General features: G+C 39.5%; 1 protein-coding gene and 1 long non-coding RNA gene across 3 annotated transcripts in view; one reads left to right on the plus strand and one right to left on the minus strand.

Annotated features, from left to right (window-relative positions):
* LOC148360679 (uncharacterized) lies at window positions 1–15943 on the plus strand. Of its 2 annotated transcripts, none has more exons than XR_015851085.1 (3): window positions 1–206; window positions 4718–4855; window positions 15811–15943. It is a non-coding gene; the product is annotated as an uncharacterized LOC148360679 (long non-coding RNA). The 2 variants fall into 2 exon arrangements; XR_015851086.1 differs by lacking the exon at window positions 15811–15943 and adding an exon at window positions 8416–8846.
* ldlrb (low density lipoprotein receptor b) overlaps window positions 11189–27503 on the minus strand; it is a 36224-nt gene continuing 19909 nt past the window's right edge. Inside the window, exons 7-18 of the mRNA XM_088341572.1 lie at window positions 27140–27262; window positions 24842–24970; window positions 24600–24771; window positions 22769–22996; window positions 21164–21282; window positions 20951–21090; window positions 18557–18698; window positions 18332–18484; window positions 16413–16511; window positions 14269–14343; window positions 14039–14199; window positions 11189–12773 (exon numbers count right to left, since the gene is read on the minus strand). Of these exons, the coding sequence (XP_088197698.1) occupies window positions 12735–12773; window positions 14039–14199; window positions 14269–14343; window positions 16413–16511; window positions 18332–18484; window positions 18557–18698; window positions 20951–21090; window positions 21164–21282; window positions 22769–22996; window positions 24600–24771; window positions 24842–24970; window positions 27140–27262 (1580 nt within the window). The 3' untranslated portion in view covers window positions 11189–12734. The remainder of the gene's footprint in view (window positions 12774–14038; window positions 14200–14268; window positions 14344–16412; window positions 16512–18331; window positions 18485–18556; window positions 18699–20950; window positions 21091–21163; window positions 21283–22768; window positions 22997–24599; window positions 24772–24841; window positions 24971–27139; window positions 27263–27503) is intronic.

Genomic DNA, 27503 nt, shown 5'->3' on the forward strand with positions numbered 1-27503 from the left:
GTGTTTACATCGAAGCAGTTCATCAACACCTGTTGTGCACTTCGTACTGCGACGTTTGCCGTGAACGCACCGTGACGTCATCGTTTCCAGGTGAAACATTGACCAGGCTCACCTGAGTCTCATGCGGAGATGCAATGTTCGAGTTGGCCGCTCGAGGTCGCTGCGTGTACACAGATTAAATAGACGTCTTTCATTGTAAGCAAAAGGTAAGTACAGTATATATGGTACAGTATATAGATAATTTTTTGATGTATAGTTTTTCCATTCATAACAGATTATTTTATGTGTGCTGTACGCAGGGTTGGGTAGGGTTACTTTAACTGGATTACTTTCATTTACTTTCGGATTACTCCAAAACCAAATATGCTAATAAAAGACAAAAGAACCTAAATATGAATAAAATGACTCAATTTTGTGCAGGCTTGGGGAGTAACGGAACACATGGAACGGCAAAAATGATGTCGGCAAGCTCTTTGGATTTATTTTCATTTTGTTTCTGTCGCATTTGATGTTAGTTTTGCCAGAGATCAAAGCCAGGAGAGAAAGCTTACCACGTGTTGTGAGTCATCATTTTATCCATATTTAGTTTCTTTTGTCTTTTATTAGCATATTTGGTATTGGAGTAATCCAAAAGTCATTGAAAGTAATCAAGTTAAAGTAACCCTACCCAACCCTGACTGTACGGAGACACTTTGTCCTCGGAGCCACTATTGAATTGAATTGTCTTTACTGTCATTGATAACAACGTAGTAAACATTGTACGCAGACATGGCATGACACTCCAAGGTAAAGATCTAATAAAGACTTTAAAAAAGATGAAATACTATCAGGATCGAAAGCAGAAACACATATTTACAATGCAGTGCTTAGAGCAGGGGTGTCAAACTCATTTTAACTCGGGGGGCCACACGATAGAACAAAAATTCTGTCGGGGGCCGGACTAGTAGATTAAAGAGGAAAAAAAAAAAAGAAATAAGAGAAAGAGGGAGGGAAAAGGAGAGAGGGCACGACAAACAAAGAGAGAGAGTGTGAGAAACAAAAGAGAAGTCATGAGAGAGGGGGAAAGAAAGGGAGAGGAAGAAAGAAATCCAAAGAGAAATGGAAAGACAGAAGGAGAGAAAATAAAGCGCAAAGGGTAGGAAGAGAGAAAGAGAAAAGGAAAAAAGGAAATTAGAGCAAAAGAAGTTAAAAAGACAGGGAGAGAAAGAGACAAAGAGCAAAAAGGAAGAGAAAAAGAGAGACATGGAGAGTGAAAGAAACAGAAAGACAGAGAGAGCCTCTCACAAACGCTGCAAATTCTCTCTCTCTCTCTCTCTGTCTCTCTCTCTCTCTTTTACTCCATCTCTCTCTTTCTCACTCTTACCATCTTTCTTTCTCTTTCAATTTCTTTCTCACTCTTTATTTTACTCTTTCTTTCACTCAATCCCTCTCTCTCTTCCCTTCTCTCTTCCCCCTTCTCTCTTTCTCAATTTCTATTTTTCTTTGGATTTCTTTCTTTCTCTCTCTTCCCCCCCCTCTCTCACTATCTCTATTTGTATCTCTTTTGTTTCTCACATTTTCTCTCTTTCTCTTCCCCTTTCTCCCTCCCCACGTTTTTCTCTTTCAATTTCCCACCCTCTCTTTTTTCTATCCCTCTCTTTCTCTTATTTCTTTCTCTCTCTTTTTCTTTCTCTTTAATCTACTAGTCCCGGCCCCGAAAGAATGTTTGTTGTATTGTGTGGCCCACAAGTAAAAATGAGTTATAGACCATGTACATTACTTTGTAATCACTGACAACAAAGACTATTCTTCTCTATTATTTTCATATTGTGTATGTACAGACTTAGAGTAATTAATCCACAGTCATAACTAGTTTGTAACCAACCATAGTGCAGCTCTGCTTCTGGTTTAACCACACCGTGGACCAATTAAACATGGTACAAGTTATCAGATTTAGACAGTTTCATTAGCTTTTATTGCATAATCCTTCACAAACCACACTGTTCATATGCTCACTTTCTCCCCTAGTCTAATTCAAGATAATAGGAGCTGCTGTAGATAACCAACAATTCAAAAAGTATAGTATATTTTCTATTTTTACACTTTTAAATTGTTGTTGTTTGAAAAAAAAAAAGTAAATATTTAAACGTGTAGCACTCTGCTGTAAAAAAGTGTTTACACGGATCAATGTCATCCCCTCTCTCTCGCTCCTTGTGTCCACACGGGTTGTGCTGTTGCTCATCCGAGATCATGCAGAACCTCAAACAATAGACTTTGTTTGCACAGCGGATGTGAGGTTATAATAGACTCGCGGATTACTCATTAAACATTCTCAAAAGGAGGAAATGTAAGGATTTTTCCAATATCAATAATTAATCATTTCTTTAATTTAATTCCCCCTTGGTGTTGACTTTTGAGCATCAGTTTTTGGGGGAGGGAAATTCAAGTTGTATTTCATTCATTTACCAAAGAGCTTCCTTGATTCTCTTTCCACAACTGAAAACACCAGAATAATAATAAAAGAAAACAGGAATGCTGTCCTAAGACAAATGAAAACAATCGCATCACAAGGGAAGTCAAAGTTGATTCAGTCAAAGAAGGCATTGTTGGAAAGGACCATCATTGTGAAACCGATACCAGCGGCACTTCGTTCTGCACCGTTGCTACACAAACGGGCATTGTTCATAGAAACTATTCAATATGTTAGCACTCTGAACAACTTCTATCTTAACTCATTCCCTTTGAATAATCCAAAAAGTATTCCCTTACTTTTTAGAGCGAGTAATCAGTAAACACAGTTAAGTCAAGTCATGTTTATTTGTGAGGCCCTTAATCACAAGGAGTCTCAAAGGGCTGCATTGACCACAGAGTATTGCAAATTACAGACTATGCCCTGATCTAAAACCTACATGAGGGCAAGGAAAAACTCAAAAACCTCAACATGGAATAGAAGAATTCATTCCAGTCATTTTTTGAGTAACACGCAAAACTGGTTATATTTATTTAATATATTTTCACCCTACTGAGGATAAGCGGCGCAGATAACGGATGGATGGATATTTTCACCCTGGTCTATGTAAGTCTGTGTGAAATTTAGCTTGAGGCAAAGTCGGCCAAAAACAACCGTTCTCGTCCCAAGTCCCCACAACTAGGACCCTCAAGTAGAGTTAATTGGTCGGCCTCAGGCTCAGTCGGGTTTAAAGCATTTCAATGATTAATAAAGTCAAATCCCTTTTAAACTATAATGCATTCTATTTATTATATTGTTCTCTAGTTCTGCCATACTTAACATATTGTGCAGAAGTCTGGGGCAATAATTACAAAAGTTCACTACAGCCCCTTTTTATCCTTCAAAAACGTGCAAATACAACTATACACAGGGTAGGATATTGAGATCATACTAATATTTTATTCCTGCAGTCCAAACTATTAAAATTAGATGATTTAGTCAAATTTTTCACTGCACAACTGCTATTTAAGGTCAACAAAAACATAGTGCCAGGAAACATCCATAAATTATTCATTCGAAAAGAAGGAAATTATAACTTAGGTTTGCTGTAGTGAATTCATGATCCCAAAGGTGAGAACCACCAGGAAAAGTATGTGTGTGTCTGTGTGTGGAGTCAAACTTTGGAATAATTTACAAGATGAGATCAAACAATGTCCAACTATTCACGTGTTCAAATTTAAATATAAAAAACATTACTGGCGAAATACAGGGATGAAGAAAATGGGATATGAGTGAGATTGGAAATACTGCGTTTAAAACTATGGGTTACTTGTTGTTATTGTTGCTATTATTAAATCATAACTGTTGTTATAAATATTATGCTTATTTTTATTCTTGTGATATTTGGTAATTAGTGGAATTATGACGTTGAGGGATGGGTATTACGAAGATTAGTGTATAAAATATGTTATAATTGTAAGTATTATAATTATTGATATCTGACCTATGTAATAAGTATAGCCATGAGATTTTGTTATATGAGACACAAGAGGAGAAGATTTGTAAAATGTATTTATTAGGGAAGATGAAGGGGGCAGCACGGCGGTGCCGTGGTTAGCGCGTGTGCGGCACAGTTCTGAGGTCGTGGGAACCTCCTGCGTGGGTTCAAATCCAGCTCGAATCCAGCTCCCTTACAGTGTGGAGTTTGCATGTTCTCCCCGTGCTTGCGTGGGTTTACTCCGGGCACTCCGGTTTCCTCCCACATTCCAAAGACATGCATTTCAGGTGAATTGGCCGGTCCAAATTGTCCCTAGGGGTGACTGAGCGAGTGAGTTGTCTGTCCCCGTGTGCCCTGCGATTGGCTGGCAACCAGTTCAGGGTGTCCCCTGCCCGCTGCCCGATGATTGCTGGGATGGGCTCCAGCACCCCCGCGACCCTACTGAGGATAAGCGGTGCAGCTAATGAGATGAGATGAGAAGATGAAGGGGTAGGGAAAATAAGCCTCTGCTTCTTACTACCCCTTTTTGAACATGTTATGTAACAGTATTTTGTTGTTCACTCATTGTTTTTGTCCTGTTTTTATTTTAATGTTCCAAATAAAGTTTTCATTCATTCATTCATTCAATGCCCGCAGGCTTGGGTTGGATTTTATTAGGCCCGATCTCACCTCTAACCTGAGTTTACTTGATGGATTGCCGAGCAGATATCTATTGTTTTCCCAAATGATAACAGTTGGGGACATTGTTCTAACTTCAAATCCTCCCATCATTTACGAGTACATCCCAACAGGTTCACCTCGTGGACACTCCCCGGGCGTAGCGATAACGCAGTGGCGTGAGATGAGACTCCTCCCACTCCGGCAGCAAACCGACCAATGGGGAATCGGCGAAGGCATGGGGTGAGCGAAGCTGAGGGCGGGCGCAGCAGGTAAGCGTGCGGTGAATCTGCCCATTGTCTCAAATGGGAATTGCCTGGCGCTCTCATTAGGATGCGTCCAAAACACGTGGCATGATGCAAGGTTTTTAACAGCGAGGGTAAATTATGCATGGTTTCCTTAACGGATAACCAAAAGATAACGCATGCTAATTGAAAAACATTCGACATAATCTTGCAAGTGAATCTATCTGGCGTAACAATTGTTGTAGAATGCAGATACTAGAGCCAGACTGACAACATTGTGCAGAGCTATCCAAACTGGTCCGACACGACACGTGTGTTGCGAAACCCGAGATCCGAGTTGTCACCAATGGCAACAATTGCTGTGACGACCTTAAAAAAAAAAGGAATCAGACAAATGATCCTCATGCCACTCTAACAAGATAGCCTCCTTTGGTTTCAGGATGACATGAGTTTAAATATTTAGATGCGAACTGTGGAGTAATTCAAAAATGAACTGGAAATTACCTACCTACCTACCTTACTACCTACCTACCTTACTACCCACCTTACTACCCACCTTTCTACCCACCTTTCTACCTACCTTACTACCCACCTACCTTACTAGGCAAGGCAAGTTTATTTGTATAGCACAATTCATACACAAGGCAATTCAAAGTGCTTTACAGAAATGGCAAAGAGACAGGTTAAAAACACACAATTACAGTTAAAACATAGAAGAAAAGACATTGAAAAATTAAAATGCGCTTTTTAAAATGGATTAAAACCACAGATAAAACTTAATAAAATCAATGAATTAAAATAAAGTAAAATTGAAGAGTGCAGATGGAACCCTTTCAGTTGTATGCACAGTTGAACGGAGCTGTTTTCAGCCTGGACTACCTACCTTACTACCTACCTACCTAACTACCTACCTTACTAACTACCTACCCTACTACCGACCTTACTACCTACCTTGGTCATATCCCTCAAGAGGCGTGACCGACAGCAAGACAAACACATACAATAACAAAGAAAAATAAAAAGGGGAAAAACCTAGCAAAAAACATACACAAACATTTTTGAACCATGGCCAACCCAATTGCCCAAACACCCAAACAAGTTAGGCACCTCGGGACCTAAGTCGGTCAAGCTTTCGTCCCTCCAGATGAAACGGGACACCAGAAAGCGGCCATGTCACTCAGGTCAGGGTGACACAACACACTGTTCAACAGCAGGGCCCGACAGCTTTAGCTGGTTTACCCCTGCCGCATCATACAGGTGCCCTGCCCATCCCTTAGAACGTGTCAAAACATCCTCTCCACTCATTCCTATCACCAACAAGAGCTTTAGCTTCCACTAGATTTAGACCTCTTTCCTGCACTCATAACACCATCCATCCACGTCAATCGCGGCCTTCCTCTGGGTCTCCTTCCATCAATTATTTATAACCAGAAAAAAATGGAAAGTGTTTGGATCGGGATCAATTTTTTACTCATGAAATTTGGTTCTGTAGTGCAGTGGTGAGCACATTCGCCTAACACGTGAAAGGTCCCTCGTTCAAGATTGAGTGGAGACATATGTTGGCCTGGAGAGGGATGGGCACCACAGGCTGTACTTGTCTAAGACACAAAATGGTGCCCCTACAGCCCTAGTGGTTAAAGGATCCAACCAACCAACAAAAATTTGGTGCTAGCTAGCTATCTAGTGTAGACCTATTGTACATAAAGTACATCATGAAATGAAATGATCTGCATTTATATAGCGCTTTTCAAGTCAAGACCCAATAGCGGCCGTGCAGCCATGTAAGGCGCTAACCTGCTTATTGGGGGTATTAGGGGTTCAGTGTCTTACCCAAGGACACTTCGACATGTTACACGGAGGAGCCGGGATTCGAACTGCGATCTCTTGATCCCAAGACGAGCGCTCAACCTACTGAGCAACTGCCACCCCACCATCAGCTTTTATTATAAATTGATATTTTTAATACAAACTGCAAGTTCAAACTAATGTCAGGAACTTTGAGCAAAAGAACAAAGCTCAGTCTGATAGGTCTACAGCGAAACAGTAGGGTTCAATCTGATGTAAAAAAAAAAACACGAGACCAAGGTGCGAACTGTGGTTGTGCGAACTGAAACTTTGGCGAGCAGAAAACTGAAGTGGCAGTTACCTGTTGATCTATACAACGTTTCAAAAAACGGAATAAAAACCTTACTTTCAAATCTCGTAAGAGACTATTGCTTAGATTGTCAGATGGAAGACTTGTATTGCGGTGGTCTCCAGAACATATTTTGCCAATAGAATCTCTTAGCCTCTGAGTTTATCAATATTCACTTCACCCGCGAAGATAAGATCAAATCCACAATCCCACTTCATTAGCTATGTTTTTTGCTTTCTATCTGGCTATTTAGATTTATTTGTACTCTTTTAGCTAGCTATCATGTTCCCTTTTATTTTTGTATCGGTTTACCTGTCTAGCTAACTATCAAGCTACCTTTTTTGGCTATTTAGCACGCCATCTAGCTAAGTTGCTATTTAAGAAATTTTGAAAACGGTTTGAGACCCCAGCTTTATTTAGTCTTTTATCAGCATATTTGGTTTTGGAGTGATTCAAAAGTAATCCAGATACATGATTTCAATATTATATTATTCAGATTACATTAATGATGGGGCAGCACGGCGGCGCAGTGGTTAGCGCGTGTGCGGCACAGTTCTAAGGTCTTGGGAACCTCCTGTGTGGGTTCAAATCCAGCTACCGGACTTACTGTGCGGAGTTTGTATGTTCTCCCCGTGCTTGCGTGGGTTTCCTCCCACATTCCAAAGGCATGCATTTCAGGTGGATTGGCCGGTCCAAATTGTCCCTAGGTGTGAATGAGCGAGTCGTCTGTCCCTGTGTGCCCTGCGATTGGCTGGCAACCAGTTCAGGGTGTCCCCTGCCCACTGCCCGATGATTGCTGGGATGGGCTCCAGCACCCCCGCGACCCTATTGAGGATAAGCGGTGCAGCTAATATGAGATGAGACATTAATGATGACATGTTTTAACAGGTAACCCAGTAACTACATCGGATTTTCAAAACAACCAACCCTTGTTATACAAGAACTGTATCTCGAAATCTGTGCTTGAAAACACTTTCAACGTAAGATCATTTTTGACAGAGATGCCATACAATCTAACATCTGGTCATCGAAATATTTCTTTCGAAAACGATTGCCCAAGTTAGACTAGTAATGTTTAAAATAATTCATCTCATTTCATAAATAGATGTTTTGTTTATTTTAGCATAGTAGAATTTGTGAGAGCTAGACAACATCAGAAGGAAATCTTGAACACAGAGGTGCCCAAACTATGACCCGAGGGCCATTTGCTGCCCACAAAGTAACTTTTAACGAAATCTATCTAAAATTCTATTCCCCCCCTCGGGATTGATTAATGGCTTATGATAATTAATATAAGACTAGATAGTTAAACATGTGTATTATTTGTAAGAGAATTATAAAAGGGAATGTTTGAACCGTGATGCAAATTATTCAAACTACAACAAATCCTGAGGGATGAAATTCAAAAGTCATTAAATTGGTTTCACGTTTTTTTCACTCACTGTTCCTTTAGGTTTGGACAAATTTGGCTGTTTCAGCGTTTCTGTGGGCCGTTTGGACGTGTTGAGCGCTATCTTGGGATTAAGAGTCGCAGGTTCAATTCCCGACTCCTCCGTGTTCTATGTCGAAGTGTACGTGGGCAAGACACTGGATCCCTAATCCCCCCCAATAAGCAGGTAGTTAGTTACCTTGCATGGCTGACGCTGCTATCGGTTAGTGAGTATGTAAAAGGGAAAAGTGTGAAGCACATTGCAAAGTACTTTGGGAGGTCTTCAGTGATATATCAGATGAACACATTTACTCACGCAACTCTTTTTTCTTTAACCAACTTTTTACCCCCTCTTCTTTCCTTGTCTGTCCCTCACCTTTAGCGGTGCCCACTTAAACTCGGCACCCCGCGTTTGTTCCGCCCCTCCTTTTTCATTCACCTGTGCAAAACATATCAGATGTAGAAATGCAAATGTATGTTTCAATTGAGTATTTTTAAATACAATGTATTAAACATTTTTTTATGAACTACCCGTACAGAAAAGCTTCGTAGTTTTCTGTATACTAACTAACAAATAAAATTTTTGATTCTTACTTATTTGTATTTATTAAGTATTGGTGTGATTGAATTACAACGTGGCCTTTGTATCCTTCAAAAGAAAACAATTTGGTTACTTCTGATTGAGGGCATTACTGGAACAGTCCATATGTGGTCCATAAGGTAAGAGCAGCATTGATTCAAATTGCAACAGGAAAATATAGAACTTAAACACAAGCATCAAGGACCACTTTTAATAATAATAGAACAAATAAAAAATACATTCAACTATGGACAAGTTTCCACATTCTGCTTTACACTCTTCACAGTAGAAAGAAAATGTTTACAAAATAAATTGTGATTATTCCTACTTTAATTAGCGTTGGGAATCTGCACCAATAACCATTGGTCTCACTCAGTCCTGACCACCAAAGAGAAAGGAGTATCGCTCGACTTCATTAATACAACATCCTAATAAAAATAGATGCATCCATAACCATTTATTTCCATTGTAATTTCATGGCCCCTGAGACACATCAGTTATTACATTGAAACGGGTCACTTGGAGACCCCAACACAATGGTTCAAAAAAATTTTTTTACAATAACAGCATATTCTTTTGTAAAGATCCAGCCGCAAAAAAGATTCATGACAATTTGGGCCAATTAAATCGTTTTCTCAGTAAATCTAGTGTCCCTTCGATACCCATACGCCCCATGTGGTTATACATTTTTTTTTTTTTAGAACTAAGGGTCTCAACCAGTGTTCCCTCTAAGCTGCGCGCATGCGCAATCGCGCACTGCTCGCACATTCTCTGCGCACAAGAAAATCTAGCCAGCACACAAAAATCAGGGCTCAAAATTACTCATTAAGAAGCGACTCAAGTCAAAGTTACAGTGCATGAAAGTAAAAATACACGGGTTCCCCCGACGTTGTGTCCTAAATGCGGTATTTTGAAGTGAGTCGAAGTAGAACGAAGTTGAGTAAAGTTAGTAAAGTTTGCCGAGAACCGGCTTCTTCGGCTCGGCTCACTAAAAGGAACCAGCGCTTTTGGGTCCTAAACGGCTCTTCAGGTTGTTTTTGCTTCTTTAATCCCAACATGACCAAATATTATGTAAAATTATGCACAAAATGACTTAAAGGAAGGGGAGAATAGAACAAAAAAGAAAAAAAAATACCAAAATAAAAAAGTGACAAGCTGAGAAAAAAAGAAACAAAAGCGAAAGAAAGAAGAAAAAAATTAGAAAAAAGCCAGAAAAAAGAAAAAGAAATGTAGGAAAAAAGTAAATAGAACAAAAAGAAAAAAGTAACAGCTCGAAAAAAATAAACACAATGAGATTTTTTTTAAAAGAATTTAAAAAAAGTAGAAAAAAAAACACGTAAAAAAAGAAAGTTTGTGTTGCATTCAAATAATTTCCAACTACCGGTATATCAAGTGAATCTTGTTGCCGACATTGTACTTCCTCTAAAAAATGTGATTAAGTACAGTTCTGTTTCTTACAACCGACTAAATAAGCCCCCAAAAATGTTAATATTATGCGACAAAATATATCAGGAAATAAAAAGAAATGGATATCTTGTGAAAGAATTGTAAGAACAAACGACGTTTGTAGGCCGTACAACCTTTGCGATAGTACATGAGTCACTTCATTCAAAAGTGAAAAATAATTTTGCATTGCTGGAAACTCAGCAAAATGTAACTTGATGTCAAGTTTTGGACATGTTTGATCATTAATTATCTTGCCACACTTGGGATTATGGTTGCTCACTGTTGTTTCAAGCATTGCTCATCGACTTTGTGTGAACGCTCAGACCCGTGGAAAATTACAGGGAACATTGGTCTCAACCCCAGGAAATAACAATTGCAGGAAAGCCTTAATTCACGGTCAATTTTGTGGTTTTTCTCTAAAAATTAAACAAAAATCTGATAGTTGTCTGTATAGATTCCTTACACATTTTCACAACCTATAAAATATCAAATTTCAAAACACAGTTTCAACATTTCTTGCCATTCCAGTACTTTCTTTACGCAAGAAAAACAGTAATACAAAAAAGAGAGACTGTATACATTTGCAGCATTGGGTAAAAAAAATAGAGAGGCTGATTGATAAAGGGATAATGGGAAGAGCGGCAACCTAAGCAACGACAAATTATTTGTAGTAGTTTTTCCAAACATTTTGATACCTGGACCAGAAAAAGCCCACGGGCCGTAGTTTGCCAAACCCCAAATTACAGCAACAAAACCCAAACAACAAACCTCTGCCATCCATAAATAAACTTTGTAATTTATTCTTTTTCGATTCAGTGCACACAGAGGGCAATAGTTTGAGTCTCTTACAAAAATATTTACACATGATGTACACTTTTCTCCATTATCACCAGTCAAAATAGTTCCTTCATTTTTGGTCGAGAGTAGTTACAGCAGCGTATGCATTTACAATGTAAACCAACCTTTTCATTTAAAAAGAACAAGTAACATGGAATAGAAAACATACAAGGCAGCGGTCGAGTAATAAATAACATCTGAAAAAGTTACGAGAAAAAGGCTTTGGTAGCGTTCGAATAGGCACAAAAAAGGTGGGGTGTGTCAATTGAGGTCTCTTTAAACAGTTGAAAGTAGAGTCCTTCCCCTATTATGTGTTAACAATGCCCAACTGAGTTCAAAGAGCCTTTATATTTTTAAAAAAATATTTGCTTTAGTCTTACTTTCATCAGAACTGTTAGAGACTCGCATCGCATTAGTAAGCAGGGAAGGGCGGGGAGTGATTTCAAGCTCGTCCTCAGTTTCCTGTTAATGTAGCATGAAAATGGTGAAAGTAAGAAAAGTACTGTTTCAAATAGATGAAAAAATAAGAGCATATTTGAGTGCGTCTAAAAAATGCACATAATTGCAACAGGGTTCGTACAGTTTAAGACCTTTCTGAGCCAATTTTACAATTTCTCCAGTATCATTAAAGTAAAAAATTGGGAGTGACTCATGTATATTGCAGAGCCACAAATCTATCTGCGATTTATATATGTGGTTTATAATCTTACTTGTGCATTTATCAAGATTTTTAGATCTTAAGTAAATTGTGAATATATTTGTTTTTGAGACTAATCTCTCCATATAGGTTTTGGGTAAAAAAATAACAGTAATATGTAGCATAAATTTTCAGTTGCAGGAATTTCTTCACATTACAATTAACCAGTTTTTTGCATGGCCCATAATAATTGTTCCAAATTGAAACGTAAGCCTTGCACTAATACACATTCTATAGTGCCCCATTTAGTTGTAGCATGCACCTGTCCATAGGGGGCAGTGACACTTCATACGACAATGCCATACAAACTGACGGTAGCTGCAGTTAATCATGAGGCAAGAAATACAATGGCAAAGCAAAGTGACATTTTTACATAGATCTGTTGAGAAACATGGCAACCATTTCAAGAATTCACAAGCACTCCACCCCAGATTCAAGAACTTATTGATCCTCGAAAACACATGAAAATTCTAGCAATTTCAAGGAATTCACGCACCCGTACGAACCCTGTTGCACGTGTCACGTAAGCAGCTTGACAGAGACTGCGATGATGACTTAAGCCAGGAGATGGCGTCAGCGAGTAGAGCATTTGAGTCTTCAAAATTTTGTCGAACCTTCATTCGCATATCCAGCCACGCGGCGGCTTGTGCTTTTTTTGGGATTTCGTCGAGGTCTCAAGGTCGGAGCGATGATAAAGTCTACGCCAGGCAAAACAAAAATGTCTTCATTTTTTGTGCTGGAAGATTGACAAAATCAAAGGGGATGTCCTGAACATATGGGGGGTCATGCCATGTCTATGTCTTCAGTGCTCAACCTTTGCCTCTGAAAAAAAAACAAAAAACAGAAAAACATTTTTTAGTAAGCAACAACGCCGAGGGAAGCGCAAGAGAAAAACGAGCTGCAGGTTGAAATATGTCCACTTGATGTTGCCAAAGCCAGGTGCCTCTCACAAAGGCTGTACTTGTATTTCTCTCTCTCTCTCGCTCTCTCTCTTTCACTCTCTCCCCTTCTCTCTTTCCCTCTTTCTCTCTCACTTTCTATTTCTCCTTTGGATTTCTTTCTTTCTCTTTTTCCCCCTCTCTCACTATCTCTCCATCTCTTGTTTATCACGTTCTCTCTCTCTCTCTCTTTCTTTCTACCTTTTTCCTTTCTTTTTCCCACCCTCTCCTTTTTTCGATCCCTCGCTTTTCTCTTATTTCTGTCTTTCTCTTTCTCTCTAATCTACTAGTCCGGCCCCCGAGAGGATGTTTGTTCTATTTTGTGATACATGTGAATGATGTTGATGCCGTCCTCTGTGTATCTTTCTGTTACCGCTCAAGACAGAGACAATATTGTGCATGAGCGATTCCGAGCAGAGATCATATTCATGAGGAGACGCTTTACTCTGTTGGAAAACATGCCTGGCGACCATAGCTGACAATAAATTCATTGTGGACTAATATTACTGACAAAATCGTTACTGCCCTATATGATAGTTCTGTCATGAGTACCGATATGCATCCCCTGTGCCCGCTCCTTTGGCGCCAACTGCCTTGGACTCTGATTGGCTCCCTGTCCCTATATAAACCCACCCCTATCTGTCACCTTTTGGTCAGTCCGTCTGCGAACCTCAGTTAACACTAGGCAAGCCTTTTTTTTCAATCCTGACTCCAACCAGATTTTTGCTCCCGTCTGTCCCGTTTTTGATCCCAATCACGTCTACTCTCCCGTCCCGGCTTTCAACCTTTTTTTGTCCTCGACCACATCTACTCTCCTTTCCTGGCTTACGACTCGCTTCCGACCCCGACCACGTTTTTACTCCCCTGTCCCGGCTACTGACCCGTTTTTCCGCTCCCGCCACCGCTCGCCACGGAAGATCCACTTCCACGTGCAGAGCGACCTGCTTCCCGATAAAACATGTGAGAAACGCAACGCGAGTGGGTCCTGTCTCCATTCTGGTCCTGACAAGTTCACGTGTTTATACTTGTGATTTAAATCACTATTTTTTTAAAGAATTAAGTGTTCTTTACCACCGGGAGTTGCTATATAATACACACTGTCCCTTTAAGGTGGAATTGTTCAAAAAATCCCATAAAAAAGCGGATTACCTGTAAATGGATGTAGCCTTCGGAGTTCCGACATATTTGCCCTTCGTCTCCGGCGGTGGTCTTCTGAAAAACCGGGTTGATGAAGTGGATGGTGTTGGTGTTTCTCAGTCGCCATTGTCGCCATAGCAACGCCACTCCAAACGCTAGCAGCATCATGATCACTTGAAAGTCGCAGAAGGGGATCGGTGAATTATCCAATAGGGATTAAATGAGTAGATTTTGGGAATTACCGAGAGGAATCGCAATGTAGAGCGCGCCGGTGTGGGTCGACTGCGCCTCTGTGGGGTTGTCGGCGTTTCGGTTTGCTGAAAAGGAAAACGGATTCAAATGAAGGGTGTTAGTTTAACTTTGTAAAATAAGTAAATGACAGAGGCTTAAAATCCTTGAAAAAGTTCAAATTTTAATGCCGTGCTTTTAGTTCTGAAAATGGATTGAATTTCGGGTGAAATGCTTGAAATTGTTGCCAGTCTGACTCGATGAGACTACGCATTGAATGAAGAAACATAAACAAGTCTGCTTAAAAATGATGCTGACACTGTACGAGTAAAAAGTAATGAGCGAAAATCCTTTTTATGTAAGAAAGTCAAATGGATGAAAATGTCTCAGATGACTAGTTTACGTATATTCACAGTAGCTCAGTTCACACTCAGCTTAAAGGTTAGAATAATTATTGACAGGCAGCACGGCGGCGCAGTGGTTAGCGCTTGTGCGGCACAGTTCATGTCATGGGAACCTGTCGTGGGTTCAAATCCAGCTCCAGACTTTCTGTGCGGAGTTTGTATGTTCTCCCCGTGCTTGCGTGGGTTTCCTCCGGGCACTCCGGTTTCCTCCCACATTCCAAAAACATGCATTTTCAGGTGAATTGGCCGGTCCAAATTGTCCCTAGGTGTGAATGAGCGAATGAGTTGTCTGTCCCTGTGTGCCCTGCGATTGGCTGGCAACCAGTTCAGGGTGTCCCCTGCCCACTGCCCGATGATTGCTGGGATGGGCTCCAGCCCCCCCGCGACCCTACTGAGGATAAGCGGTACGGCTAATGAGATGAGATAATTATTGACTTTCGTTAATGTTGGTGAATTAATAATAATAATAAAGACAATCAATAAATATTATTATTAACAATATTATAATATATTATATCTTCTTTGAATTGTACAGGAAAAATTGGAAAATTGGCTTTGAAAGTCCTTAAAAAGGGCTTGAATTTGGCAATGAAAAAGGTGTATGATCCTTGAAGTGGAAAACAAAGCGGATAATTCTAAATCACATTTCTATTATTTTGCAATTGATTTTGTTTTTTTGTAAAAAAATAAAAAAAATAATTAGTAAACGAAGGGGCAAATAATTTGAAATGTATGAATTTGTTTTAGTAAAATAAAATACTGAACAGATAATTTTACACTTTTTAGATAATTTTCATAAATTGGTATTTTTATTGAGAAAACTTTATAACATGAATAGAATTATGTAGCAAACAATTTGTCATGATGACTGATATGAGTCAGCTGTGCCCGCTCATTTGGCGCCACCCGCCGTGGGTTCTGATTGGCTCCCTGTCACTATTTGAACCCTGTCCTGTCAGCCCCCTGTTGTCAGTCTGTCTGTGAACCTCAGTGAATACTAGGCAAGCCTTTTTCGATCCTGACTCCCACCTGTCCCGTTTTTGCTCCCGTCTGTCTCCGGCTACATCCTGTTTTGCTCCTGACCACGTCTGTTCTCCCGTCGCGGCTTACGACCTCTTTTTGTCCCCTGACTACATCTACTCTCCTGTTCAGGCTTACGACTCGTTTCCAACCCAGAACACGCCTTGCTCTCCCAGACCCAGGTACCGACCCGTTTCTTTCCATCCCTGACACCGCCATCGCTCCCTACTGAAGATCCACTTCCGCGTTCAGAGCACAATCCGAGTACGAGAGCGACTTGCTGCCCGCGTCCAGCGAACACCGGATCGTGGGCGCAGCCCTTTCTCTTTCCTACAATAAAACTTGTGAGAAACGTAACGCAATTGGGTCCTGTTTCTGTTCTGGGCCTGACACAATTTTGCTCATTTTAAACAATTCTAATTTGAAATCTTTCGCTCTTTAGAATTTTTTTTTGTAAGAAAATATTTAAAATGAGTAAAAATACCTCAGATTTTTTTTTACTCAAAATAATAACTTTTAGCTCCTGATATAATTATATTAGAATTTTTTCATGTTTTCTAGTTTCAGTAGGAAAAATATCTATGATGAATAAAATTACATAACTATTTTTGCTCGTTTTAGAATAAAAACTTCCATTTTGTTCTTTATTGTTTTCTATTGGTAATACAAACAGTACTGAAATGATTGAACAAATATGCCACTTTAAAGTCTTTGCCACTATGAGTGTGGTTTACCTTGGGCTGGAGCAGAAGGTTGCAGCCTAGGGACGACCTCAGCTATTGTTGGAACCGCTTGGTTGTCGGACTCGTTCTTGTTGTTCACGACAGGTGGCGCTACAGTCACAACACAAATTCAAGATGACACAGTGGTACCTCTTTGAAGAAGAACCTCTACAGACGAGAATTTCGATACACATTTTTTTTTTGCAACTAAAATCCTGCTCGCTATATGTCGGAAAATCCAGTTCACGAGCAGTCCCAGTGGCTACCACTAGAGACCGCTCATTAACGCCAGCAGCTCGGTCCAATTTGTGCATGCACGTCCCACGGAGACCATTTGTTTTGATTATTTCATATAGGAAACAATCCGAGCTTACGAACTATGATTTAAGCTCGTATGTAGAGGTAGCTTGTTGCCAATGTTCCCTCTAAGCTGCGCACGTGCGCAATCGCGCACCGCCCGAACATTCTCAGCGCACAAGAAAATCCATCCAGCGCAATGTTCCCTTTAAGCTGCGTTTGTGCGCAATTGCGCACTGCCCAGAGCTTTTCCGCACTCAAGAAAATCTAGCCAGCTCACTAAAATCAGGGCTCGAAATTGCTAATTAAGAAGTGAGTCCTCCCTCCGACTGTCAGTGCTCCCTGCCCACCTGAACACCATGGGAGCCAGAGCCTTCAGTTGCGCTGCTCCCAAGCTTTGGAACAATCTACCTCCGGACCTCCAAAACTGCACACCTATCTCCACTTTTAAGTCCCATCTAAAAACACACCTGTTCAGGACTGCCTACAACACATAGCTTCTCCATTTCCTATGTTTTTATGATTTTATGTCTTGTTTTTATTTATTATTTCGCTTACAACTTTTTAAATTGTATTTTTCCATTGTCTGTACAGTGTCCTTGGGTGGCCTGAAAGGCGCTTTTAAATAAAATGCATTATTATTAAGTCGAAGTTACAGTGCATGAAGGTATAAATACAAGGGTTCCCCTGACGTTGTAATCTAAATGCGGTATTTGGAAGTCAAGTTAGAAGTAGAACGAAGTTGAGTAAAGTCAGTAGAGTTTTTCAAGAACTGGCTTCTTCGGCTCGATTCGCTAAAAAGAACCGGCTCTTTCGGGTCCCAAACGGCTGTTTAGGTTGTTTTTCCTTCTTTCATCCCTAATATGACTAAATATTATGTAAAATTATGCACAAAATGACTTAAAGGAAGGGGGAATAGAACAAAAAAAAGAAAAAAATACCAAAATGAAAAAGTAGTGAAAAGCTGGGAAAAAAAGAAAAGAAAGGAAGAGAAAAAAGAAGGAAAAAATCAGAAAAAAAGCCAAAAAAAAAAGAAAAGAAACAAAGGGAAAAAGTAGATAGAGAACAAAAAGAAAAAAGTAACAGCTAGGAAAAAATAAACACAATGAGATTTTTTTGAAGGAATTGAAAAAAAAATAGACAAAAAAAACAGAAAAAGTTTGTGTTGCATTTAAATAATTTCCAATTATACCAAGTCAATCTTGTTGCCAACATTGTACTTCCACTAAAAAATTTGATGAAGTACAGTTGTGTGTTGTGCAACCGACTAAATAAGCCCCGAAAATGTTAGTATTATGCCACAAAAGATACTAGGAAAAAAAATAAATGGAAATCTTGTGAAAGAATTGTTGTAAAAATAAATGACATTTGTAGGCCGTACAACCTTTGCAATAGTACATGAGTCAATTCATTCAAATTAGAGAAAAATAATTTTGCATTGCCGGAAACTCAGCAAAATGTAACTTGATGTCAAGTTTTGGACATGTTTGATGATTAATTATCTTGGCACACTTGGGATTATAGTTGCTCACAGTTGTTTCAAGCGTTGCTCACCGACTTTGTGTGAACGCTCAGACCCGTGTAAATTAGAGGGAACATTGCTTGTTACCATTTTAGAACAGCAGGAATCCTACCTGCCAGGCATTTCCTCATGTCTGGCGCCATGCTCATGTGATCAGGGCAAGCGCAAGTGTATTTGGGCGAACGTTGGTTGATGACAGGAGCGGGTAGGCACAGATACTCGCAGCCTCCGTTTGGGACGTTTTCCTGCGTGCACCAGTTTGAACCTGCAAGCAGGGGAAAAAAAACGTTTACAAATTTAACGAAATAGTTTGATAATTGGCGCCCATTTCAACTACCTCTCGGTTGCTTCATGTCGTGGTAGAGCACAATATCTTCCGGCTGGTCCAGGTCGGCAGCCAGAAGTGTGATGTCTTTGCCTGTCTCACGGTTGGCACCGAAGACAGCACTGTTGCCCGTATCTGTCCAAAATACTTTATCCTGTTGATAATAATAAAAATAAATATAAACACATTTAAATGCACGCTCAGCATTTCCTGGCCCTAGAGCTTGTGAAATACAATGTTAACTCATCCCAGGCCAAACTATTTTCCCTGCAAGATAATTAAGATAATTGAGCACACACCCAAGTTTGTAAACAAGATTGAGGTGCGTGTCTTCCTACAAAATACTACGAATATGAAAAGGAACCTACAATAAAAACTAATACTTGTTCTCATTAAATAATATTGTTTCCCATTTCATTATATTTACAACATGTTCAATCGTAAAATGAAATAGAAATTTAAAAAGCAATTAGCAAAATGTTCTCATAAGACATGACGGATAAGTCACCTCATTCAGTTTTATTTAATAAAGAAATGTCTATATTTCTAGACAATATATTTTTATTGTATTTCTTAATTTGTATTATAATTTTATTTTACATTCATTTACGAACATTAGTGACAAATGACAAAACATACCGAAATGGACTTTAATATTTTTCCTAGAATATGGGTTGGCAACTTAAAATGTTAAATGAGCCATATTGGACCAACAAAACATACGTTTGGAGCTGCAAAACATTGAAAGCTTTACACAGCCTTGTCAGGATGGCAACCATACTGTAGTTCTATACTGTATTAGAGGTAAGGTAAGGCCTGAAGAAATCCAGCCCGACCCGACCCGGGGATAAAAAAGCCGAACCAGCCCGAGCCTGACTAATTCAGTTGATTCAAGGACCAAGCCCGAAGCAATCCCAAATTTTCACATTCTATTTGTGAGGACTTGGGAAGAAGAAAGGGTGATTTTGGCCTGCTCTGCAACAGAAATACGACAAAAATACAACTACCGTAATATTACAAAACTACTAAAGGAATACTAATAGAAATACCACTGACACATTACAAAAATACTCCTACAGAAATAATAATAGAAATACCACTGAAACATTACAAAAATACTCCTACAGAAATACTTATATACTTCTACATATATATTGTCAAAATCAGCAACATTACAAAAATATTAACGATATACTACAAAAATACTACTGTGGAAATCCGTATTAGAAACTCCTATGGAAATACACGCTACAAAAATACTAAAATGGAAATTCTTCAAAAATATACCACTTCTGTAATACTGAAATACAAAAATCATACAAATACTACGACAGAAAAAAATGACAAAAATAACACTACAGAAATATTACAAATATATATCCATAGTATTACTACAAAAATACTATAGAAAAACTACAGCAATTGTACTATGGAACTACTACAAAAATACTACTCTGGAAATACACACTGCAGAAATACTACTATTAAGATACTACAAACAAACCACTACATAAATATTATACAAAAATTTTACCACATAAATATTATGACAAAAATACTACTACAGTATTACGACAAAAATACTATAGACAAACTACAGCAATTGTATCATGAAAATACAACAAAAATACTACAGAGATACTACCAAAATACTATAGAAAAGCTACAAAAATAAAACTATAGTAATACTACAGAAATACAACAAAATCCGACTGTAGAAATACTTCAAATTGCTAAAAAAAAATACTCATACAGTATTACGACAAAAATACTACAGACAAACTACAGCAATTGTACTATGAAAATACAACAAAGATACAACAGAGATACTACCAAAATACTATGGAAAGGCTAGAACTAGAAATACTCCAAATTGCTAAAAAAAATACTACAGACAAACTACAGCAATTGTACTATGAAAATTATGGAAAAGCTACAAAAATAAAACTAGTAATACTACAGAAATATACCAAAAATCTGACTGTAGAAATACTACAAAAAATGCTAAAAAAATACAACTCCACCAAAAACCTACAAAAACTAAATATCAAATTTTGTGCTGAAAGCAAGGGCCTCATATAGTGTTTTGAGCATTTCAAAACAAAGTTAATGAAACTAATCTTTTTTTAAAAACAAGTAAAACATGTATATGCATGTATATTTATTCATAAACTAAATAATATTGATAAGTCTCCGGGATCATACCCATGGCCAAAGTTTTTGTAACCCAATGCAGGAACAATTGCCACCCTTGCTCTATACTGTACAAAACTATACTCATTGTTTGTCCTCCTACAGAAACCATCCCATTTTCCATTATCAAAACTTTTGAAAAAGTGCCAGGGAGCCACTAGGCCGCACGCAGCTCTAGAGTCGCTTGTGGCTGACCTCCTGTCCTAAACTGACCTCAAAGACAGTCAAAGAGAGCGGGTGCATGAGCTTTTCCTCGTTGATGATGAGAGTACGTCTGCTGTATCCGTGCACGTCCACGCTGGACAGCGTGCGGATTTTGGAGTCCACCCAGTAGAGGCGCTGGTTGACCAGGTCTGTCCACAAACACGGGCTCTCATCGTCTCATTTCACCTACTTTATAACGACAAGCGGCGGATGTTCGCTTACCCAGGGTGATTCCGTTAGGCCACATGATGTTCTTGGTGACCAAGGCAACACGGTGATCTCCGTTCAAGCCGCTCTTTTCTATCTTAGCCTCCTCACCCCAGTCAGTCCAGTACATGAAGCTAGTTCAAAGACATAACGGCGGTTTTATCAAATGTATCGCAAACACGGCATGTATCGAAAGACATTGAAATATAAAGATAAGTGCAAATAGAAAAAAGTTGAGTTTAAGTTTCTCTGACAGCCCATTTTGCACATCTGGTTAGCTGCTCCTCTTGCACTCTTTGCACTACTGTAAAATACTATACATAGCTATAATTATTTAGTATATTATTAGAACTTCAATACTCCAACTCAATACAACATTTCATTTATATCTGTACATTCAAGGAAACTGCGGGTCAGAGGTATCGACATTTCGTTCTGTATACACGTGTACAAGAATGACAATAAAGTATATGTGAATCTGAAATAGCCATGATATTAGCTTCAAACCCCTTAAAAAAAGCATACAATCCTAATTAGCAAAGAGCATTGCACTTATGAGTAGATGCAGACACACTCGCCTAATTGACGAACTAATGTTATGATAAGAGCTAATATATCAGTCTTAACTCGAACGTGCTTTCCTACAACAAATTAATAACACTTTTTATGCTATCTCTTAATCACACACACGCTTTTCTACCACAGACTTTTTAAATGGTAAATGGTCTGCATTTATTTAGCGCTTTTCAAGTCAATGAAGACCTCCCAAAGCGCTTTACAATGTGCTTCACACTTACCCATTCACACACACACTCACACACCAATAGGGAGTCAGCCATGGAAGGCGCCTACCTGCTTGTTGGGGGCATTAGGGATTCAGGGTCTTGGCCAAGGACACTTTGACATATAACACGGAGGAGCCGGGAATCGAACCTGCCTCCCAAGACGAGCGCTCCACCTCTTGAGTTAATGTCATCCCTAATGTAAACCTACTTTTCAAAATCATGTAAACGAATTTAGAGTTTTGGTTGAATTTTTAAATATAATAATTCCCAATGTGAAAATGATATATAATATGCTTAGGAATCTGCCCCTTGTGTTGAGTTAATCATTTCGTTATCATTTTACTTTTTTACTTTATTCATTTTATCTTCTAATTTCTCTCTCCCTATTTTACAGCTTTTTCTTTTTCCCTGACAAATTGTTAACTTTGTAGTGGTTGACCGTTTCATGCCAGCTTGTTTTAAAATGATGCAAAATCTCAATATTATCAGGGGTCTTGATTCACTAGCATGTCTGGGCTCAGGAGTTAGCAGAGCTGCCGCTGTTTACTTCCCTTTGACATTATTATTCCAACGGTAGTTTATTCCATAAGAAGGCGTGGGGTGGGTAGTGTCCGACACAGAGAGAGGGGGAGACAGGCTAGGCTGCATCCGAGCCTTAAAAAAAAAAAAAAAGTTTTATATATATTTATTCGGCCCGTCGGTTAAATAAAAATGGCGATACCAATTTCCGTCAAATTCCCAAACGTCAGTGCTGATAATCGTCCACCTCGAATTCATTTCATTCATTCACAAGATCAGAGTCAGGTCACTGATGAAACCGGCGCGACTTGCTCACTTGTTGACTGGATCCACGGCGATGGCTCGCGGTTTCTGAAGGTCGTCGGCGATCAGGGTTTTCCTTTTGCTGCCGTCTGTCGTAGCCACCGAGATGCTGCGCAAAGAACTGTCGGTCCAGTAAAGGTTGCAGTGGATCCAGTCGACGGCGAGGCCTTCCGGGGATTCGATCCCGGTGTCGATCACCACCGAGTGCTGGGAGGAGTCGGCTGCCGTGTCCAGCTCGGAGCTGTTAAAAGAAATGATGAACGATTCAATTTAAGTGATTGGGAAGTTGATTTGAATGTCCACATAGCAGATTGGAAGGAGGGGATGCTCATTAGTTTATATTTAGTCCATGGTATCTTTGCATTATTTCTGAAATCTTAGAGATCGGTTTAATTAGTACGGTACATTTGTAAAAACTGTTGAAGTTGCCACAGAAGCAACAAAATATAGAAGTCCATTAACTTGATTCATAGTCATTTTAGTTTGATTTGCCTCTGATATTCTAAACCCTTACCTTAAGTCAAACTGATTGCATTGTTTAGTGTTGAAGAAAATATATGAAAGGAAAAAAATATATATTATTGTATATTATGTACAATTTGTTTCTCTTAGTTCTCAACTTTTCATAATTTTTTGTTGGAATTTAAGAAAAACAAACACAAAATTAATCCAGAGACAAAAATATGCATTTTTGCAATGGATTTTAACATATTGACCCGCTTTTGGTTAGCGCGCAGCCCCACGGTGCAGAAGTTTAGGGTTTAAGTCCAGTTACCGCAGCCTACCCATGTGGAGTTTCCATGTTCTCCCCGTGCCTGCCTGGGTTTTCCCCGGGCGTTCAGGGTTCTTCCCACATTCCCAAAAACATGCATGTCAGGTTCATTGGCTGGTCCAAATTGTCCCTAGGTGTGAATGAGCAAGTGAGTTGTATGTGTTTGTGTGCCCTGCGATTGGCTGGCAACCAGTTCAGGGTGTCCCCTGCCCACTGCCTGAGGATAGCTGGGATGGGCTCCAGCACCCCCGCGACCCTAATGAGGATAAGCGATACAGATAATAGATGGATGGACCCATTTTTGGGAAGTTGATTTTGTTTTGTACCGGACGACTTTATTTTGTTAGGGGTTTTGTCATTCAATGACTCAATTTTGGGGGTTGCTCCTGCAAAACCCTATACCCAGAATGTGTTTCTTGTGACCCAATTATTATGAGCGCAAGATCATTTATTACAATAGAGTTGACACTTTTATGGTAAGAGGACTTTAAAAATCAAATCAAATAGTCATCGTAATTGTTTCTAAATGGCTGATATTATGTAAATGCTGATACATAAACAAGAAGTATTTAATTGAATTGGAGAAAAATTTCTAGTGTATATAAAAATTTTTTTTTAAAGAGAAACTCATAACACAGTTTATTTTCCAACAGTTAGCTTACGGTGTATGCGAAAGGGCATTTAGTGTGGAAAAAGTCAAGTCAAGTCATGTTTATTTGTGACGCCCTTAATCAGAGTCTCAAAGGGCTGCACAGTTTAAAGACTATTGCACACTACAGACTATTATGACACCATCCCCTGATCTAAAACCTACATGAGGGCAAATATTAATCAACAGATATTGTCAACATAAAATCTAGATTATTCATATGCAATAGAATAGAAGTGTGTTTTAAGCTTAGATTTAAACATTTTCACTGAGGTTGCAGATCGACTCTCAGGGGGAAGAGCATTCCACAGCACCGGGGTCCGGATGGAGAACGCTTTCGAACCTGCGGATTTCTTCTTGGCTCTTGTGATCTCTAGTAGACTGAGTGACTCCATTATGACTCACAATAAGCAAATGTTTTACCTGTAGATTTTCTTGTTGTAAAGATCAGACCAGAAAATGATTTTGTCGGGCATGTTCATGTCCAGGGCCACAGCATTCTTCAGCTCGCTCATGACAAACGCGTACTCGCGCCGATCCGCCGTCACCTTCCTCACATCGTGTCTATTCGTGAAGTATAGTGTGGGCGTGGCACCTGGAGAAGAAATGACGGCTCAAGGTGACGATCTGATCCCCACGTCATGTTTTCTTATTCCCGGCATTACCTGAAACGGCTTTGCACGTTTTGCTCACGGCGTCGACCTCGTAGCCGTCTTCACAATCGCATTTGTAGCTTCCGGGCTCATTGATACAAATCTGACTGCAAACGTCAGGCTCGGCACATTCGTCCATGTCTGTGGGACGGGGTCGGAAAGTCGCGAATTAGCGTTTGGCAAAAAAAATGGTTTGAGACTTAGGGTAACACTCCCGGGTTTGCATTCCTACCTTAAGATGTTTGTTCGCGTAGAGAAAAAATTGCAAGACTGTATAAATTACGTGCCTCATGAGGCTAAGTTCACACTGCCAGGAAATTAGATTTGTTTTTGCATGGAGGCACGTATCTGAAATTTTCACACCTGCTTCAGCCCACTTTCATAAGTGGTCTTAAATCCGATACAAATGTGATCTTTTCGAATGCAACCGCTGTGTGAACAGTCGAGACCCATTCATGCCAACGGCACATCAATATTCTGCATTCAAGGAGGTGGGAGGAAGCGGGCAAATCAACAACCACGGCGGACGAAAACAAAGACTGTCATGAATTCACACCTTCATGGAAGATGAAAATTTGATCATTTTTGGAACAGCCAAAATGGCATGTTCTGAACCATTTAGTGAATCACTGCTGTAAACAGGCAGTGAAGTTCATTCTTAAAGCGGTAGTTAACTATATTTACATTCAAATCACAAAAATCATTCAACAGTGGGAAAGCTAGCATTTGGATTTAATGAAAATTTGGGGGGACAACACTCCAACATTAATATCCATGAGTACTTCCGCAAACATGAGCACAGTGTGTGTGACATCATGTGTCTTCTTCTGCGCATGGAGAACACTTGTGGCATTCATATCCAAGGTGCATATAGTTGGAAATGTGAACCATCTAAAAAAAAACACCTAAAATTTTTTTAATTGAGCATTAGGCTCTGCAGTATGAACCAAGCCTGATGAGATGCCTGTCTTGATTGACAATATATTGTGCACACTGATTTCTGGTTCTATAACTGCAGTTTATAAAGGTTTGTACATTTTCATTTTATTCTTCACTATATTTATTTGCAAGTGAAACATCTGGTCTGGGTCTGTATTTAATGTTTTCCTGCCTTCCAGTAGTTTAACCTAATCTTCTAGTACTAGCCAACCTGTAATAGGTATACATTTTGTAATATCATGAAATGAAATGATCTGCATTTTATATAGCGCTTTTCAAGTCAAGACTTCCCAAAGCGCTTTACATTGTGCTTCTCATTTCCCAATAGTGACCATGCAGCCATGTGAGGCGCTAACCTGCTTATTGGGGGCAGTAGGGGTTCAGTGTCTTACCCAGGGACACTTCGACATGTAACACGGAGGAGCCGGGATTCGAACTGCGACCTCTTGATCCCAAGACGAGCGCTCTACCTCCTGAGCCACTGCCGCCCCACTATAGCGGCCGTGATCTGTGCAGCCATGTAAGGCGCTAACCTGCTTATTGGGGTAATTGGAGGTTCAATGTCTTACCCAAGGACACTTCGACATGTAATACGGACAAGCCGGGATTCGAACTGGGATCCCTTAATCCTAAAACGATCGTTTTACCTCCTGAGCTACTGCCTACATGATTAAATCATAATTAAAGTGTTACCCAAATACTTGCTACATATTGGTCAACATAATATAAGATGCTTCTCGGCTATCTGTTAGCATCACGGCATAATGATGCCAAAATGCTGAACTCCCTCCCACAATGCCTTTCATTCTCTTTGTTGAGCTCAGAATCTAGTGTGCTTCGCAAAGATTTTGCATGATATATTGCAATATATTATTGTTGTACTGCACTCATTTGCGATGAGTCCTGGGACTTGCAGTGATGCTCAGATAAGGATCAGAAGCGTGATAACCATGGAAATGAAGCAAAAGATTATCAAGAAATACAAAGAAGGCACACAAATCGCTACCTTCACTAAGTTGCACGGCCATAACCAATCAATGATCTGGACTGTTATGAAAAATAAAGAGGCCATCAAGGCCACTAAGTATTTTGAGAATATGGCAGTCCTCCCAAGTTCAAGTATTATATTCAGTTCTTCCACGTCTTCTCCCTTCCCCCTCACAATAATTTATGATATTTAATCATTTACACTTTTATTATATGCAATTTTGTTATTTTCTATGTATTTATCTGGGGTATCAGCGGCATTACTTAATTACCGTAGATTTCTATACCCCGACATACAACAATTTCACCTTACAACCCTAACCCCAAAACGATTAATGCCGTATCCCGGGGTCTACTGCATTTCAATCATTTCAACACCTTTACCTTCACAGTTCCTTTTGTCCACTTTCAGGGTGTATCCACCGGGGCAAGAACAGCTGTAGCCGAGCTTTTCATCGATGCAGCCGTGGGAGCATCCGCCATTTCCAACCAAGCACTCGTTGCGGTCTGAGGAGACCAACACAGTAACAACAATGAACACACTAAACAGACTCTTTATGAAGGAGTATAATATCTTTATAGTATCTTTATAAAAGCTATTCTTTTCCAGCTATATTACTTTTACTATTTAATCAGAACATCATTATTTTAAGAATCACATTATTCATTTTAGTTCTCATAAAGGCACCTTATGCCAGTGTCTGAAACTCATGAGAAAAAGTTAGCGGACACCAGGGCAGACAACTCT

Source organism: Urocampus carinirostris, chromosome 8 (assembly GCF_059441175.1).
Source record: "Urocampus carinirostris isolate Australia breed hairy pipefish chromosome 8, RoL_Ucar_1.0, whole genome shotgun sequence".
Classification (NCBI taxonomy): domain Eukaryota; kingdom Metazoa; phylum Chordata; class Actinopteri; order Syngnathiformes; family Syngnathidae; genus Urocampus; species Urocampus carinirostris.